Source organism: Dromiciops gliroides, chromosome X (genome assembly GCF_019393635.1).
Source record: "Dromiciops gliroides isolate mDroGli1 chromosome X, mDroGli1.pri, whole genome shotgun sequence".
Taxonomy (NCBI): Eukaryota; Metazoa; Chordata; class Mammalia; order Microbiotheria; family Microbiotheriidae; genus Dromiciops; species Dromiciops gliroides.
This window is the reverse complement of record NC_057867.1, coordinates 84,802,678-84,822,814: the sequence shown is the minus strand read 5'-3', so window position 1 is coordinate 84,822,814 and position 20,137 is coordinate 84,802,678. Positions and strand designations below refer to the sequence as shown.

The window sequence follows — 20,137 nt, the reverse complement described above, 5'->3', positions numbered from 1 at the left end:
ATATCAATTGCTCATGGATAGGCCAAGCTAGTATAATAAAAACAATTCTACCTAAATTATTTTACCCATTCAGCACCATACCAATCAGACTACCTAAAAATTATTTTATGTAGCTAGAAAAAAATAACAAAATTCTTCTGGAAAAACAAAAATATCAAGGAAAATAAATATCAAGAATATCAAAAAAAATGCACAGGAAGGTAGGTTAAATCTGGAGCAGTCATCAAAACTATCTGGTACTGGCTAAGAAATAGAATGAAGGATCAATGGAATAGTCTAGGCACAAGAAACACAGTAGTAAATGACTTTAGTAAGGTACTGTTTGATAAAACCAAAGACTCTAGCTTCTGGGATAGAAATTCAGTATTTGACAAAAACTGCTGGGAAAACTGGAAGATAGTATGGCAGAAATTAGGCACAGACCAACATCTGACACCTTATACTAAAATAAGGTCAAAATGGGTACATGATTTAGACATAAAAGGTGACACCATAGGTAAATTAGGAGAGAAAGGAAGAGTATACCTATCAGATCTTTGGAAAGGAAAACAGTTTATGACCAAACAAGAGACAGAGTATATTATAAAATGCAAAATGGATGATTTTGATTACATTAAATTAAAAAGGTTTTGTACAAACAGAAGCAATGCATCCCAAATTAGAAGGGATTCAGAAAGCTAGGAAAAAAATTTTATGGCCAGTACTTCTGATAAAGGCTTCATTTCTAAAATATATAGGGAACTAAATAAAATTTATAAGAATCCAAGTCATTCCCCAATTGAGAAATGGTCAAAGGATATGAACAGGTAGTTTTCTGATGAAGAAATCAAAGCTATCTATTGCTAAATGAAAAAATGCTCTAAATCACTATTGATTAGAGAGATGCATATTAAAACAACTCTGAGGTACCACCTGACACCTATCAGATTGGCTAACATGAAGGAAAAAAGGAAAATAATAAACATTGGAGAAGCTGTGGAAAAATTGGAACACTAATGTATTGTTGGTGGAGCTGTGAACTGATCCAACCATTCTGGAGCAATTTGGAATTATGCCCAAAGGGGTATAAAGCTGTGCATACCCTTTGACCCAGCAATACCACTTTTGGGTCTTTTCCCAAAGAGATCATGGAACGGGGAAAGGGACCCACATGTACAAAAATATTTATAGCTGCTCTTTTTGTGGTGGCAAGGAATTGGAAATTATGGGGGTGTCCATCAATTGGGGAGTGGCTGAACAAGTTGTGGTATATGAATGTAATGGAATTCTATTGTGGTGTAAGAAACAACGAGCAGGAGGAGTTCAGAGAAACCTGGAAGGACTTGCATGAACTGATGATGAGTGAGATGAGCAGAACCAAAAGAACATTACATACCATATCATCAACATTATGTGTTGATCAACTGTAATGGTACAAGAAAAGTTCCAAATGACTCATGATGGAAAAGGTTCTCCAAATGCAGAAAAAAAAAATGCACTGTGGAATACGGATGCTGATTGGACCATACTATTTCTTTTGTTTTGGGTTTTCTGTTCTGCTGTGGGTTTTCTGTTCTGAGGTTTTTCCTTTTTGCTCTGATTCTTCTCTTATAATTTGACTAATGCAGAAATATGTTTAATGTTATTATGTATATATAACCTATATCAGATTACCTGCTGTGTAGAGAAGGACGGAGGGGAGGAAGGGAGAAAAATTTGAAATTGGAAATCTTATATAAATAATTGTTGAAAACTATCTCTACATGTAACTGGAAAATAATAAAATAATTTTATTTTAAAAAAGAAAGATAGATATGCCTATAGTTTGAGGATTACGCTAGTTAACTGGTATTAAAGTATGAAAGAGTTTCAAATTGTATTCACAATCATGAAATCAAGGAATTTGTAGTTGAGAAAGACAAATGTACTTACTTTGTAAATCGTCTTGTTGGACTAGGAACAGGACTTGGAGGAAATCCACTGCTACTCACAAAACTTTGCAATGATGGCGAAAAACATTGCTTTAAAAAAAAGTAAAAGTTCAAGGAGAAGAAATAATGTTTTCTTAGTGTGAATTATGCCATAGCAAAAGAAAATTACCAGAAAGATCATATACTGGTAAAAATTTTGGTTTCCTGGGTTACCTTGCCAATTCCCCTGGTGGGTGAAGGTGCTGGGGAAACTGTAATGAAATCGATTAGCTTCAGAAAGGATGACTTCTCAGCATCACTATCACTCTATTTTAAAAAAAGTTACAAAATTATAAACAATCAATTAATTTAGACCCAAGACATTTGAAGAAGTTGGATGTAAGGCAAAAAGATCTGTAATCAGAAGCCCTAAACGTGGAGCCTTATTCAAATCACTTTACTTTCCTAGAAGGATGTTACACCATGCTATTAAAAAACAATTTAAAAATCATTGCTAAATTCTTTTTAAAAAAGAAGGTGGGGGGGGCAGCTAGGTGGCGCAGTGGATAGAGCACCGGCCCTGAAGTCAGGAGTACCTGAGTTCAAATCCGGCCTCAGACACTTAACACACACTTACTAGCTGTGTGACCTTGGGCAAGTCACTTAACCCCAATTGCCTCACTTTAAAAAAAAAAAAAAGAGGAAGGTGGTTAGGGGAACCCTTGGGTTTAAAATTCTGAGCATCTTTTACTTATGATTTATTGAAATTCAATGTCTAGGCTCTTTAAGGGGTGGGGGGGGTAGAGAAGGATTCCATGGCTTTTAGGTAGTGAATGATTATTAAATTATCTTTGTTCACTTTTCCCCAAAATCTGATGTTTTTTGTATTAGACACTTCTCATTTTATTCTATTTTTCAATCTTTTGGTTTTGGTTCAACATTTCTTACCACATTTCTCTTTGGTTAATGATAATTTTTAGGGTATCTTTTGCTTGATGAATTTTTTTTCCTTTTTGAAAAAAAATTTGTAACAAGCTGCTAATTCTATTTCCAATTCTTTTTTCCAGAGTTCTCATTTCTTTTCCAAATTTCCCTCTAATGTTCTCATATGATGTATAGAAACATTATGATTATGTTTTTAATTTTTTGCTTCATGTTTTTCAAGAACTGTATAATTTATGCATAAGCTGTGTTTTTCTCTGTGGCTTTGCTTGTAGATGTCTTCAAGTAATTTTCTTCTGGGTTTAAGCCTTAAACATACCTGTTGTTATATCTTCCTAATGCATAGGCATCAGCTAGAAGGCATTATGTGTATTCATGGCATCCTGGTTTGACTAAGTATCAGCTTTGTCTTGTAATGCTGAACATTACTGAAAAACTACTGGTTTTTCTTGGATTTTTAGTTATGCCTTAGTCTGTGGTCTTCCTAAGTCTTTGTTGGAATAATTGAATGGAGAGAGTGAACTATATATCTTCCCATAGTTTGGCTGCTCCTCTAATCCTCATCTCATCTGACTCCTCTACCATGCCTAACACTGTTGGCCATCTTTACCAAATGGAGTCTCTCTGGGATTTCATGACAGTGCTCTCCTCCAGTTTTCCTTCTAAATATCTGACATCTCTTCAGTTTCCTTTGTTGGCTTATCATCCATATTGCATCTCACCTTCATCCTCTGAAACTCCTGCCCCCAACCAACAAGGTTTCTACATGGTTGTGTTCTGGATTGCCTTTTCTGACTCGAATATGGAATGAGTTAAGGTAAGCAGCAATACTTTGATGTAAATTCAAGCTCAGCTTAGAAGTTAAATCAATGAGATGAATATATATTAGGCTAAGGAATTTAGACATAATCCATTAGGTGAATGGATATGACACAATGAAACTGGTGTTCAAACATTAAATTGGAAGTATTTTGTCCAGGATAAGGAGACTGCAATTAAAGAAACCAATAGGAAAAAATTTAAATTACCAGATTCAGGCTTTCCTCCCAAGACTGACTTATCTGCATTGCAGTTTGCACCTCCCTATAAACACAAGAGAACTGATTGGTGATTTATGCTGTTTTCTTCTTAATAAGAAAATAATGATCACCATAACACTTTAAAGTGTTATACTTACCTTTCATGTACCGTTTCTCTGTTTATTAAATCCATTCTTTCTTCCTGAAAAATTAATAAAATTCAACTCATTTCAGTCTTAAAATATTTAATTTAATTTCAATATGTGCTTATCTTCATTTCCTGTAGTAAAAAGGTACAAATGCATCCTTAAAATTTCTGAACAAATGAATCTTAATAAACAGTATAATTTCATTATAATGAATGTCATAGTTTCATCTGCAAATGACATAATGACATATGTATAAAACATTTCAAAACATTAAGGATTTAAGAATTGCTGAGGTAATAGAAATTTCAATGCCAAAACAAAAATAAACCAACCATTAATCAGCAGTGTTTTCTATGTATTAGACCCTAAAATATTAAAAAAACACACAGAACTCTTTATTTTTTATAGTAACAGCTCATTTTATTCCATTTCCAATTAAGAGAATTAAGTAAATAAAGTAGACAGTGATTTTTTTAAAAATTGATTTGATGTAAACCTAAAAAATTTTCAGGATGAAGATTATCAGGTCTTAACCTTTTTAGTCACTCACCTCTGAAATTTTGGTTAAACCCACAGACCCCTTGTCAGAATGTTTTTAAATTAAAATATACTAAGATTACAAAGGAAACCAAAGGTTAGTGAAAATAAAAATGTAAATTTTTTTCCATCCAAGTTCACAGATCCCTTTGAGGTCTTGAGGTGGATCCCTCGTTTTGTAAAAACAACTATATTAGATGGAGATAACTGCTAGTAAAGTGGAATAACATAGCCCAAGTTCTATTGGAGATTGTAAATACTCAGAAAAAAGAAGTGATCTTAGGATTTTCTCCTATGTCTGGAGAATTTTATCACCTAAAGATGGGGCTGTGGTTGTGCTGAGTTAGGAGAGAATTTCAAGGGCATTCACAGAGCACCATGTGCCATGGATGCCTTGGACTTGGCCACCATGTAATGCCAAAAATACAGACAGAACTCTTTAACCATGTTTATAATATAGATTCTTTTTTTTTTTTTTTTTCTGGGCAACAGGGGTTAAGTGACTTGCCCAGGGTCACACAGCTAGTAAGTCAAGTGTCTGAGGCCGGATTTGAACTCAGGTACTCCTGAATCCAAGGCCGGTGCTTTATCCACTGTGCCACCTAGCCGCCCCTATAATATAGATTCTTAAGAAATAATAAATTCTTTGTATGTTGTCTCTTTCCCTAGTAGTACTTAGCACCATTCTTCAGACACTTAAAAGCACTTTTTAAAACACAGTTTTTCATTCAATTATTCATGTGTATCCAACCAACTACATAAAGGAGGGCAATAACAACCAGCACAGAAAACCCATAAGAAATAAAATGTCAATAAATCATAATCCTCAAGATATATATGGAAATTATTTTATTCTCTACCAAGAATGAAAGAACAAAAACAACACTGTGCCAGCCGAGGTGTGCAGAAAGATACTCAAAAGTCTAAAAATACAAGGAGTAGAATGAAAAAGAAAAATATAGCATAGGAAGCTTTTAGAGACTAGGATGAACCAGTTGAAGTCCAGAGTGTGAAGCTATGTGAGATATGTGGGCAAGTCACTTAACCTATATCTGTCTTAGTTTTCTAAATCGTAAATGGGGATGATAATACCTGTTCAGGGTGGTGTTCTACAATACTTAGGACAGTGCCTGGAACAGTATAAATGCTTATTTCCTTCCTTACCTCCCCTCCCCAAATGTGAAAGGGCAGGGACTCTATAAAGAACTCTGGAACCTGCTGCTATAATTCTGTCAAAGAACTTGGAGTTTACCTATTGATAAGAAAGTGAAAGCAAAGATCAGGTGTGCCTTGGTTTAGAATTTTACACCACCTCTACCACCACACCCAGGTTGCTGCACTTAAACGAATCCTGTTAGTGCACTGTGATAACTTGAAATGTGGCAAGCATTGCAATAAATACTTTACAATGGTTATTTCATACTTAATCCTAGAGGTGACAGGGAGCCACTGGAGTTTGCTGGAGAGTGAGAAATGACATAGGCAGAAGTGTAGTTTTAGGAAGATCATTTTGACAACTAAGTGGAGGATGTACTGGAGTGAGTAGAGACATATAGCAGGCAGATGCACCAGCAGGTTTCTGCAATAACGTAGGAATAAGAAAATAAGTGCCTGTACCAGGATGGTGTTAATATCAGGAGAGGATGGGACACATATGAGAGATTAAAGGCAAAATTGAAAGGTCTTGGATGTGTCAGGGTGAGAGAAAGTGAGGAATCCAGGATGATGCCCAATGTGTGCACCTGGGAGACTGGAGGATGATGGTACTCTTAACAGTAATAGGGAAGTTTAGAAAGTGAGCAGAGAGCATGAAATATGATATTCCATAAGTCAAGAGACTGTTTATGACCAAGAATAATTTTTAAAGTAATAAACAGTTTTATTTATTTATTGAATTCCAATTTTTATCCCTCTTTCCCTCACCTTCCCCCTTCCCTGAAGTGGTAATCAATCAGACATAGGTTATACATATACGATTATGTAAAATATCACCATATGAAAGAAAGTGGAAAAAAGTAAAAAACAGCATGCTTTGGTCAGTGTTTCATCAATATCAGTTCTTTTTCTGGAGACGGATAGTATGTTTCATCAATAGTCCCTTGGGATTGTCTTGGATCATTGTACTGTTGTGAATAGTCAAGTCATTCACAGTTCTTCAACAGACAATATCGCTGTCTCTGTGAACACTGTTCTCCTAGTTTTGCTCACTTCACTAAATATCAGTTCATACAAGTCTTTCCAGGCTTTTCTGAAAATCATCCTGCTTGTCATTTCTTAGAGTACAATAATATTCAGCCATTCCCCAATTAATGGGCATTCCTTTGATTTCCAATTCTTGGCCACCACAAAAAGAGCTGCTAGAAATAAATATCTTTGTACAAATAGTCCTTTTTCTCTTTTTGACCAAGAATAATTTACATAGACAGCAATACTGTTTAATGAAGAACTATGAATGATTTAATTAATCTCAGCAATACAGTGATCCAAGACAATCCCAAAGGACCGCTGATGAAACATGTTATCTATCTCCAGAGAAAGAACTGATATTGATGGAACACTGACCAAAGCATGCAATTTTTCACTTTCTTTCATTTTTTTCTTTTATTTAAGTTTTCTTGTACAAAATGACCAATATGGTCATGTTTTACATAATTATACATGTATAACCCATATCTGGGTGCTTATCACCTCAGGGGAGAGGGAAGGAGGGATAAAATTTGGAACCCAAAACTATAAAAAAATTTATTACCAAAAAAAGAACAGATTCTACTCTAAAAATGTCAGTGTTCTCTATGCATTTTTTTAAAACTTTTTCCCAAACACTTTCAAATGGAGTCATTAATGATCCTTGGAAGCATTTCAAACCACATGGAATAAGTTATTTGAAGTTGAATCTGCATTGTTTGCAAATGTCAATTTCCAAATTATCCTTACCTGTTTGATTTGATGAAGGCGACTACTACAAATACGAATCGGAGATGATGGTAGTAACTGTAAAAGAAAAGAGAAAAAGTTTAATGTCATAGTACTTAAAAATATTGAAGCAATACTTCCTTAATATTTAAAATGTTAAATACTAAAACACTGTTGAGAAAAGTAAATGTGGTATAAGCCCCATAACACACTAATGTTCTTGAATGCATTACTGTTGACCTTGACATAATCTTGAGCTACTATAATTTCTGGTAGGCCTTGAGAAGCTAAAAAGATTTCAAATAATACATCCTTAATGTGTGTTGTTCAACAACCCATTTAAGGTTAAGGGATCATCATTAGAGGGCTGACTATTGTAGAGGTCAAATTTAATATGGGGAGAGTTAATTGGATGGCTCGCTTTAATATTGGGGTTCGGAAAATGAGGGGCTTCCTCCCCTCAAAACTGCCCTTTTTAGTTATTTCTCCCAGCCCAATAAGAAAGGAGTTTAACAGCCTCTTTTCCACAAGCAAATCAGGTTTTATTAAAAGTCAAGGACAGGGGCAGCTAGGTGGCACAGTGGATAGAGCACTGGCCCTGAAGTCAGGAGAACCTGAGTTCAAATCCGGCCTCAGATTCTTGACACTTAATAGCCATGTGACCCTGGGCAAGTCACTTCACCCCAACTGTCTCACCAAAAAAAAAAAAATTAAAAGTCAAGGACAAGGGAATAGGGAAAGAGGAAAATGGATAATCTTCCTGGCTCTAGCAAAGGCTGTCTCAAAACCCAAACTCCCTTTCAGCTCAGCTAATTCAAAGAGCTGGATTTTATTAATTCACCACCAGGGGCCTGTAATTTCTATGGCAGCCAGTCTCAAATTCACTCCGAAAGCTCCTTCACGGCCAAAGAGAGAGCTACTTCCTGTTGGGGTCCCTTTTTCTACTTTTTCCTCCCTCCCCCAAAAGGGGAGGTCCTTCAAGTTGTGTGGCTGAGACTGGTCCTCTGTTGATAATAAAGTCCACAGCCTCTGAGGACACTCCTTCTCAGGGTTGGCCAAGTTAAATTAGGTTAATCATCTTAAGTGGGTGCTTAGTACTTTCTCATCCACACCCAATTCAGACACTACCAACTCAATCAAGTAAGACCCCTGGGCATCTGCCAAATTCTATCATTTTACCACACTATCAATATGAAGGTTTTATGTCTACAAGAACTCATCATTCTATTGCTAGACATCATCTGTGTCTACATAAAATGTGAAAAGATTATCTTAGTAAAATATCCAAGAAAATGAAAGGTCTTAACGCACAGAGACTTGGCATTATTGAGAATGTGTGATTAAGCTGATGACCTAAAAACACTTACAATTAAAGAAAATACACACACATGTGTACATATCTCTATGCATACCAATACATAACACAAACATACATGTACATACACACATAGGGATGTACTTATGCCAGATTCATTACAGATACCACCTATCTTGGTATCCACTCCAGCCAAATGAAATAAATATTTGCTTCATTCTTAATTGAGTTGTTATTATGACTCTGACTTCAAGAATCCAGCTTGGTAAATACTAACCCTCTTTGGGCCCAACCCTGTACTTCTCCATTCCAATGACTGGTTGGGGGTGGGCTACATTCAGGAGACTCAGGGAGGAGCTGTAGATTTGAAAGAACTGTTGTCACCATAGATGGCCTAATATGAAGAAACCCTGGCAGGTGAGACACAGCTGTCACACCAGAAACAGATTCCACTATTTCACTCTAGCAGAACAAACCACAGGGAACTGTTAGAAGGATAGTGAGGAGAACTGGGACCAATTTGTTATTGAAGCCATGTCCTCAGGCATCCTTTCAGATACTGCCCAACATCTTTGACCTATATCCGAGTGATGTGCCCCTACCCCTTCTGTGGCTGATATTGCCTGGTTAGTAGCAGATGAAGAGGAAACTGTAAGGGGCTAAAATTCTAGCTAGTCTGTCTAAAATATCTAATGAGTGGTAGCCAATAAATTATAAGCTTTAGCAAGAGTTAGACTTTTAAGCATTTATTAAGGAGAATAAGAATTTGGTGAAGAGAGAGAGAAAGCCCCAGATTCATCTATCTATCTTGGGGAGATACAGTTCTCCTGCTCCATTCTCCAAGAGAGTCTTGGCAAAAGAGAGACCCCTCTTCCTCCCACAAGCAAACGTCACTTCCTGATGCCAAAGAAAAGCTGCATGGCCTTGCCCTCAGAGGCCTTCTCTTCATGGTGAAGCTTTCCTACAGTAAGTCTTCAGTAGGTGGCATCATTCCAATTGTTACAAAACCTATGCTTGAGTCAGGTCTTTGGAAGCTCCTGGTCTTGAAGAAGCCTGGCCTACCAACCCTGAACCGCTAAACTACAAGATGAGCTAAGTCACCACTGTGCCACCTAGCTGCCCCTATAATGGGCATCTTGAAGGATATTCACTGGATGAAGCAGAGTCAAGACCTAAATTGGAGCTTTATGATGGAAGAAGACCCTGATGACCTAATTTCAGAGGTGTTTAGGAGAAAGTTTGAAGAAAGGGGATATCAACATGAAAGGAAACTGATGGTCCTTTCTGTGGCCCTTTCTCTCTAAGCTGTTTAACAAGTTAGAAATGCCCTTCCCATGTTAGCTACAGCAATCAGAGAATCAAAAGGAATTAAAGGAATTAGAATAGGCAAGGAGGAAACAAAACTATCACTCTTTGTAGATGATATGATGGTAAACTTAGAGAATCCTAGAAAATCAACTCAAAAATTACTGGAAACAATCAACAACTTTAGCAAAGGAGCAGGATATAAAATAAATCCACATAAATCATCAGCATTCCTATACATGACCAACAAAGTCCAGCAGCAAGAAATAGAAAAAGAAATTCCATTTAAAGTAACGGTAAACAATATAAAATACTTGGGAGTCTACTTGCCAAGACAAACCCAGGAACTCTATGAACACAATTACCAAACACTTTTCACACAAATCATATCAAATCTAAATAATTGGAAAGATATCAATTGCTCATGGATAGGCCAAGGTAGTATAATAAAAATAACAATTCTACCTAAATTATTTTACCTATTCAGCACCATACCAATCAGACTACCTAAAAATTATTTTATGTAGCTAGAAAAAATAATAACAAAATTCTTCTGGAATATCAAGGAAAATAATGAAAAAAAAAAGCACAGGAAGGTGCAGCTAGGTGGCACAGTGGATAGAGCACCGGCCCTGGAGTCAAGAGGACCTGAGTTCAAATCTGGCCTCAGACACTTAACACTTACTAGCTGTGTGACCCTGGGCGAGTCACTTAACCCCAACTGCCTCACTAAAAAATAAAAACAAAAAATGCACAGGAAGGTGGGTTAGCTGTACCAAATATGGAGCTCTACTATAAAGCAGCAGTCATCAAAACTATCTGGTAGGGGCAGCTAGGTGGTGCAATGGATAGAACACCGGCCCTGGAGTCAGGAGGACCTGAGTTCAAATCCAGTCTCAGACACTTAACACTTACTATGTGTGTGACCCTGGGCAAGTCACTTAACCCCAATTGTCTCACACACACACACAAAAAAAGAAAAACGAAAAATGATAAAATTAAATGAAAAAAGTCTTTCAAAAAAAACTATCTGATACTGGATAAGAAATAGAGTGGAGGATCAATGGAATAGTCTAGGCACAGGAGACACAGTAGTAAATTACTTTAGTGATGTAACTAATAGGGGGCAGCTAGGTGGCGCAGTGGATGGAGCACTGGCCCTGGAGTCAGGAGTACCTTAGTTTAAATCCAGCCTCAGACCCTTAACATGTACTAGCTGTGTGACCCGGGACAAGTCACTTAACCCCAATTGCCTCACTAAAAAAAAAAAATCACTTAACAGGGGCAGCAAAGTGGCACAGCGAGTTCAAATCCAACCTCAGACCCTTGACATGTACTAGCTGTGTGACCCTGGGCAAGTCATTTAACCCTCATTGCTCCACCAAAAAAAAAACAAAAAAAGTCACTAACTCCCCTGGCTACAATTCTTAAAGGGCAAAGATAGCTCAAGATTATACTCCCTAATATGGATGCAGATTGAACCATACTACTTCTTTTGTTTTTGGTGCTGTTATTTTTCTTTTTTTGAGGTTTTTCCTTTTTGCTCTGATTCTTCTCTTATAACATGACTAAAGCAGAATTATGTTTAATGTTATTATACATATATAACCTATATCAGATTACCTGCTGCCTAGGGGAGGGGGGAAAGAGGGAGAAAAATTGGAAATTGGAAATCTTATATAAACAAATGTTGAAATCTATCTCTACATGTAACTGGAAAATAATAAAATACTTTCATTAAATTTTTTTTTAAAAAGCAAATGCTCGGGTCAGCTAGGTGGCGCAATGGATAGAGCATCAGCCCTGGAGTCAGGAGTACCTGAGTTCAAATCCAGCCTCAGACACTTAACACTTACTAGCTGTATGACCCTAGGCAAGTCACTTAACCCCAATTGCCTCACTAAAAAAAAAAAAAAAAAGCAAATGCTCTTTCCCACACTTCAAACCTTAGTAAAACTTGTAAGGACAGTGTTCTAAAATAGTTTTGAATTGAGGGTTTGCAGGTGATCAGCTGTATTGCTTTACCCTGAAGAAGATGGGAATTTTTTGTTTTCCTCCTCTTGTGAAAACAGGCCTCAGACTGATGACTTCACTGCTCCTGGGTCGTACTGTGGCTCAGACTCAGCTACTTCCTTGCAGGGGATCAGGGTTTGGGAAGTCCTGAGGTCTTTTCAACACCAGTATTAAAACAACATGTACCCACCCAGCTGTGCTCAGGCCTCCAGCAGGTTTTTTTTAAAACACATTTTTTAATACTATAAAGAAACCATATCCTTCCATTACGTTTTCCTCTACACCCCTAGGATCCTTGTGGCCTCCTTACCTGAATCCCTGTTAGGTCATGCCGAAGTCAACACACTTAATGCATGACCCTGACTTCTTGGGGGTCTCTTCAGTAAAGGTGTGTGAACGTATACGTGGGGGTGGGGGGAGAGGGTTTGTTTGGGTTGAAGCACTACCTTGCATTAAAGAAAGTTTTTGAGTGGTTAAAAAAAGAAAAGACCAGGTGGAAATCCTGATTTATATCTTCGACTAACGTGTAAAGAAATGAAAGGTAAAGAAATGTTATATAGATTATAACTGAAACTGTAAAGAAATAAAATTTTCATTATTTTTATAAGAATTACTCCTCCCCAACAAGATTAAAATATGGTAATAATGATCACAAAGACTGCTTCTGAACTACCCACATACACTGTAGTCACAGCATAAAAACTAACTAAAATATAGTGAACATTCCATAACTAGAAGAGCAAAATTACTCTAAAATAAATTCAAAAGTTTTTAATAATGAAGATACTCGAGCAAATTTCCAAACTATTATTTTTATTAGCTCACTGTCAGGGATTATAAACATAGACAAAATAAAAACCCAAGAAAAAAAGATAAATAAAATAAAAGTAAAGGGGAAAAAAGTATTCTTTGATCTATATTCAGACTGCATCAGTTCTTTGGGGATAGACAGCATTTTTCATGATAAGTCTTTCAGAGTTGTCTTGGATCACCGTATTGATGAAAATAGCTAAGTCTATCATAGTTGATCATCATACAATATTGCTGTCACTAGGTACAATGTTCTCTTGGTTCTACTCATTTCACTTTTTGTCAGGACATATAAGTTGTTCCAAGTTTTTCTGACAGTATATGGGTCATCATTTCTTATATCACAATAATAGTCCATCACAATCATGTGCCACAATTTGTTCAGCCATTCTCCAGTTGATGGATATCTCCTTAAATTTCCAATTCTTTGCCACCAGAAAAAAAGCTAATTAATAATACTTGAGAAATGAGGCCTTTATCAGAGATATTTGTTTCAAAAATTCCTTCCCCGTTTTCTGCTTCCTTTGTAGTCTTGGTTGTACTGGTTTTGTTTGTGCAAAAACTGTTTAATTTTATGTAATCAAGGGGTAGCTAGATGGCACAGTGGATAGAATACTGGCCCTGGAGTCAGGAGTACCTGAGTTCAAATCCGGCCTCAGACACTTAACATTTACTAGCTGTGTGACCCTGGGCAAGTCACTTAACCCCAATTGCCTCACTTTAAAAAAAAATTATGTAATCAAAATTATCTATTACATTTTGTCTTGCTCTCTCTCTCTATATATATATATCTTCTTTGGTGCTAAATTCTTCCTCTGTCCATAAATCTGACAAACTATTCCATGTTCTCTTAATTTGCTTATGGATTCACTCTATATGTGTAAATAATTATCTTGGTATCTCATTACATTTTGAAAATGAGGGGATATGAAAGGATGAAAGAAAATCGAATGAGGGATTCAAGTAGAGAGAAAGGGAAGAACAGAAGTAAGGTGAGAGAGAACAATGGAATGAAGGAAGGAGGTAAGAAGTAGGAGAGAAGTAGGAAGGGAGGGAGAAATGGATGCACTAATAAATATAAACTTCTAAGGTCAATTCTGTAATAGCTACAAAGAAGGTATAAGGATAACTGTTACTTCTCCTTGATTTCATGGATAGCCAAAGAATTCACTGCCACTTGGCAAGACTACCATCGACAGGCCCTGTTATATAAGGCCTTGGAAAACTTAATGATAATACTTAAATTAGCTTTAAGAACTTTTCTTACCAAACTGCGACAGCTCATAACTGTTGTGCTATTTCTTCGAGTTTGAAAAATGTCATTTTGAAACACCTGTGAATTGTCACTGAAGGACAAAAAAGGCAAAGAAAATTTATTTCTAAAAAACAATTTCAAAAGCAATGTTATCAATACACAGCTCATGGCATATTTATTTTGAATTAAGCAAGAAACTAGCCAACCTTTTTAAAAAAGTTATTTCCAATCATTCCAACTTATCATTATTTAATCTGAATTTCATTCTTGAACATATCATATTATTGAGATAATTTGCTCATTTAAAATAGAGCATCCAAACCCATTAGCTGCAAATTCCCCTCCCAAAATGTGTGACATTCACTCAAAATCCTTTAGTTCTTTAGTCTATCTGCCAAGAAGGGTTATGGAGCCTTGTTTGTTTTGTGAGAAAATAATTATTAATAATGGGTTTCGGGGGAGACCCAGGAAGCCCCCCCCCCCATTCAGGAACTCTGACTGCTTTCTCAGAGCCAGTCCAAAGGTGTGTTAGAAATCAGACGAACTCAGAAGAGATTAAAACTACCCCTATCTGAAAGCACCTTTACCCTTGGAAGGGGTATCAAATTTTTCTTTTATATTCTGTATCTGAAAATAGCCATTTTGGAGGCTATTTATTAAGTTCAAAAAAAAATTTTTTTTTTTTTGGTGAGGCAATTGGGGTTAAGTGACTTGCCCAGGGTCACACAGCTAGTAAGTGTTAAGTGTCTGAGGCCGGATTTGAACTCAGGTACTCCTGAATCCAGGGTCGGTGCTGTATCCACTGCACCATCTAACTGCCCCTAAGTTCAAAATATTTTTAAAAGAATAAACTAATAGGCCAATTTTGTAGGAGGCTTTTCCTTGTTACCTTACTTCTAAGCATCTTCATCTGTGAAATTACCTTCCATTTGCTTTCTATTTTTATAAGGGATGTGCTGTCTATTTAAATGGGTATATCAGCAAGGAATTTCAAATGGGGACTCAAAGGAAGGCATAGATCAATATCTCTGAAATCTTTCCCTGTGTTCTTTCTCCAATGGAGACTTTGATTCCCAACTTCATGCAAACAGTTCTCTTCTGCGATAGAGAGGTTCTAGGGCTGTAATTTTTATGTTTAAAAGTCACTAACAAGGTACCTGAGTTCAAATTTGACCTCAGACACTGGTGGCGCAGTGGATGGAGCACTGGCCCTGGAGTCAGGAGTACTTGAGTTCAAATCCGGCCTCAGACCCTTAACACGTACTAGCTGTGTGACCCTGGGCAAGTCATTTAACCCTCATTGCTCCACCAAAAAAAAAAACAAAAAAAGTCACTAACTCCCCTGGCTACAATTCTTAAAGGGCAAAGATAGCTCAAGATTATACTCCCTAATATGGATGCAGATTGAACCATACTACTTCTTTTGTTTTTGGTGCTGTTATTTTTCTTTTTTTGAGGTTTTTCCTTTTTGCTCTGATTCTTCTCTTATAACATGACTAAAGCAGAATTATGTTTAATGTTATTATACATATATAACCTATATCAGATTACTTGCTGTCTTGGTGAGGGGGGAAGGAGGGAGAAAAATTTGAAATTAGAAATCTTATAAAAACAAATGCTGAAAACTCTCTCTACATGTAACTGGAAAATAATAAAATACTTTTATAATTTTAAAAAAGTGATATAGGGTGAATCAGAAAGAAGGCATTTCCTTTCTCACAAGTGCTTGTAACCAAATTACATTTTTATGCTCCTGTGTACATTCTATTTCCAATGCCGACATATTTTCCATTCATCCAAATGACTAAGGAAGTATTAGGAATATATTTAAAACCCAGCTTGCTCAAAAAGATGACTTCCCAAGTCTGTCTGTCACTCTCCATCTCTGTGTCTCAAGTTGGTCTCCAAAAGTCTAGAACCACATGGTTCTAGACAGATCATACCTAGTTATTTACATGTTGTCATCCTCATTAAAATGTCAATTCCTTGCCCTCTGGGCCTGTTTTTGCCTTTCTTTATATCTCTGGCCTGACTAAATAATAAGCATTTAATAAATACCTGTTGATTAACTACTCTCTATTCCTATTTAGCCCAACCCTATCCTGTAGCCCTTTCCTTTTCTGTATTCCTTTCCCATTATGTTCTGTTGTATATACACAGCCTTTATTAGGCATCTTGATAGTTTCCATGTTACAATCACTAAAAGACTTGGCTTCCTTCATAAGATACCGGTCACCCCTCTCAAAACTTCTTTTCATGATGTAAAACATTTTTCAGGGCCTATTTTGATTTTCCTTTACTCTCTTTCCAATCTCAACTTGAATTATTTTAACTCCACACTATTGTCTACTTACAAATCTTTTGCCCCCTAGTCAACTTCTCTACCTCCTCTGCTCTAACGCTACTGAAAGCAGGTGCAGCTAGTTAGTCCTTTTATTTTTCCTAAAATTTTATCTTACAACCCACAAAAGCTATTGAAAATCTTTCTTTCCCTCAACTCCACCTACTTCCTTATTCCTCAGATGAAAAGTGTGATTTACACACATACACACACACACACACACATATTTCAAATGGAAATAAGAGAATACTGGAAGCAAATAAGGGAAAATAAAACTGACTGGGAAATGGCAAAACAAATTTGATATGTGAATGGAATAAGGCACAAGAATAAGGAATACATGAATAAGGCAAATCCCAGTGGCTAGAACCCTGGGATTGGAGAAAGACCTGGATTTAAATTCAGCTTCAATTTATTAAATAGCTGTGTGACAACTCAATTAACCTCAGTTTTATTAACTGTATAAGGGGAATAATAATAATAGCTTCTATCTTGCAGGTGAGGATCAAATGAAATAATACTTGTAAAGTGCTTAACCCATTCTTAATGAATAAAATGAATACAAAGTACCATGGACTTATGTGAACTGATGAAAAATGAAAAAAAACCATATACAAAATGACAAGAACAACATAATTGGAACAAATTCTACAAAATTTTAAGATTACGATTATGTAACAAATTTGTAGTAGTATCTAGGCTGGTGATTTCATCCAACTCCATTCAGCCACAAATAAATAAGAATGAAGAAAGCCCATAAATGGCATCTATCACTAGTGATATGGCAATAGTAAAATGGATATAAGTAAAAGATAGTGTGGAATCAAACTGGTTAATCAAGAGAAGGAAGCTAACTTAGTTTAATGAGTATTGGGATGATCAGATGATAAAGAACTGAATAAAATTAATGTCAAAAAGCAGTCTTCAGGGGGCAGCTAGGTGGCACAGTGGATAGAGCACCAGCCCTGGATTCAGGAGTACCTGAGTTCAAAGCCAGCCTCAGACACTTAACACTTACTAGCTGTGTGACCCTGGGCAAGTCACTTAACCCCAACTGCCTCACTAAAAAAAAATTAAAAAAAAAAAAGCAGTCTTCAGAGGGAAAAGATCATGATTTTGGAATTCATTTCAAATGGATTGTCATGGGTTCATTTAAAACATCATACTGAAGATGGAAGAAACCATGTTTTGAGTTTGTTTCTTAAAAGCATATTTCTAATCCATTTTGCTCTTTAATTTTATAAGCAAGTTTATCTCATTATTGTTCCAAGTAGTGATACTTAATTTTGTGTTTATCTGCATCTTATTTCTTCACATCTTTTCCTCTTCTTATTCCTTTCTTACAAAGAAAGTGTAAGTTAGTGAGAAGGAAAGATTATGCTTGCAGATAGTTGGCTTTTATTCCACTGGTAATTTTTTCTTCCTCTTAACTAGCCTCAGTCATAGATTTAAACATTACAACTATTTTTTAGCACTTAAACAGTAAAATTAAAACACAGTAAGATTACATTTGAAATCCTGAATCATTTTATAGTATGTGTGGGGGGTGGGGGGGTGGGGGGGGCAATTGGGGTTAAGTGACTTGCCCAGAGTCACATAGGTAGTAAGTTTTAATTGTCTGAGGTCAAATTTGAACTCAGGTCCTCCTGAATTCAGGGCTGGTGCTCTGTCCACTGAGCCACCTAGATGCCCTTATAAATTTCTTAAAGTACACAAAAAAATTATACATGTTATTTTAAAAACTTATTTCCCACCCTCCCACCCCATTCCCTCCCTTAAGTGTCTGAAACTGGATTTGAACTCAGGGCCTCCTGAATCCAGGGCCAGTACTCTACCCACTGCTCCACCCAGCTGCCCCTGTTTAAGTCATTTTAAAAGAAATTATTAATAAATTTTGATGGCTGTTTTTAATTTTTAAATTTTATTTAATTCTTATTTGTTTATTGTTTAACCTGGCCTTTGGAAACTTTTTCAGTACTTCACTCTTTACTATATTTCCAATATTTGAAGTTTTTTTCTCTTCAGGGAATTGTATGGTTCAGTTTTATTGGCTTAAGTGATAGTTCTCTTAAATTTCCATATTTATGTGATTGGTAAATCCAATGGTAAGTGGCTTGTCTTTTTTACTAAAATACTTTATTTCTTTGCCTTAGATTTAGTAGGGTTAGGTAATGTATAACCTTTTCTAGGAGGGTTTTTTTAGTCTTGTACAAATGTATTTTCCTCAGGTTGTTTTTTTTTTAAATTATTGTTTTAATTTATATATGTTGATTACATATCATAAATTTTTAAAAAGAAAGGAATTTTTTGTTTTTGTATTACCAGTTCTGTGTACAGTGATTAATGGAGACTTATAGACTGTGTATACATATATGTGTGTAAATATGTGTATATATGCCCATACATCTATTCATCTATATACATATATATGATGGGTTAATAGTGTGTATTTATATTTTATGTATAAATGCATATATTTTGGTTTTACAAAGTGGTGGGATATATTTTTGTATATAAACAAATATGGTTGAATATCAACTGAAATTAATTAATTAATAAAAATTAATTCATAATGTAATTGTTTTTTAACTTATTCATAGGTTAAAGTTCATAAAGTTTTAATTTATTCATAGGCTTAAAGTTAGTACTGGTAAAGAGACATGAATCAAATTTAAAGTTTATATACAAGCATATACACGATATTAAAATGTTAGTTTAAATTTATTTTTTGTATCAAATTTTATAATTAGATAACTTGGAATGAATTATAGTCAAAGCTATTTTTAATAGTGTTTGGCATTATTTAACGGTAATTTAAATAAAATATACTTATATATGCTGTTAATACATTTTATAATGCTAAATATGTACATTTAAATTTTGACAGGGTTTAAAATATGCATGGTTAAAAATCTATTAAATTATTATAATGTGTTCACTAAAATAAAAGGTGATATTTTATGGCTGATGAAGGTATAAAGAGTAAACAACATGTTTAGTTAAGGATTTTTGTTTGTTTTATTCGGCTACGAGATAAATTAATAAACCACCCCACTGCCCACCCCCTAAGATCTTATCACTGACCTTAGTTCTTGAATTAGAGGAGCGCTGTTGGATTTTCTCAGATTTCCCCCTTCAAAGGACGATATATCAACGTCTAGTTCCATTTTTTCCTGAGCCATGTTTACAGGCCTTACAAGCTACGTAACTGCCCCAGCGTCCTCGAGTATAACGTAAGGCAAGATCCGGTCCACTGACCGCGGGGGTCCATACTCTGCTCTTTAGAACGCTTTGGTCTTGTAAGAAAAACGTTTACAGGACTTAAAGCAAAGCTCGTTTCTGCGAACTCCATAAACCACCTCGAGAAACGTGAGCATGTACTTCCGGGTTGATTTTTTTTTCCCCTTCCAAGCTTGTGGACAACTGAAATAAATGCATGCGCACCCTAACCCAACCAAACTTTACTTCGTCAAAATAAAATTTAAAATGCCAGACTTTTACATTATCTAATACTAAAACGAAATTGCAAAACCCAATATTGAAATAAAATAATAATTTACATAAAACCATAACAATACAACATAATAAAAAGCAAATATTACATTTATTGATTTATAAAACAAGACAAAAAAATCCACACCATGAGGTC

At 35.7% G+C, this 20,137-nt stretch overlaps 1 protein-coding gene across 3 annotated transcripts in view; it reads right to left on the bottom strand.

Annotated features, from left to right (window-relative positions):
• Positions 1–19,869, bottom strand: part of LOC122733347 (P2R1A-PPP2R2A-interacting phosphatase regulator 1-like) — a 39,875-nt gene extending 20,006 nt beyond the window's left edge. For 2 of the 3 annotated variants that reach the window (XM_043973655.1, XM_043973656.1), the window contains exons 1-7: positions 19,573–19,869; positions 14,160–14,238; positions 7,471–7,527; positions 4,009–4,052; positions 3,860–3,914; positions 2,124–2,216; positions 1,912–2,000 (exon numbers count right to left, since the gene is read on the bottom strand). In XM_043973655.1, coding sequence (XP_043829590.1) covers positions 1,912–2,000; positions 2,124–2,216; positions 3,860–3,914; positions 4,009–4,052; positions 7,471–7,527; positions 14,160–14,238; positions 19,573–19,670 — 515 coding nt within the window. In that variant the 5' untranslated portion in view covers positions 19,671–19,869. The remainder of the gene's footprint in view (positions 1–1,911; positions 2,001–2,123; positions 2,217–3,859; positions 3,915–4,008; positions 4,053–7,470; positions 7,528–14,159; positions 14,239–19,572) is intronic. The other variant, XM_043973657.1, reaches the window with a different exon arrangement.
• Between the last annotated feature and the right edge of the window lie 268 nt (positions 19,870–20,137).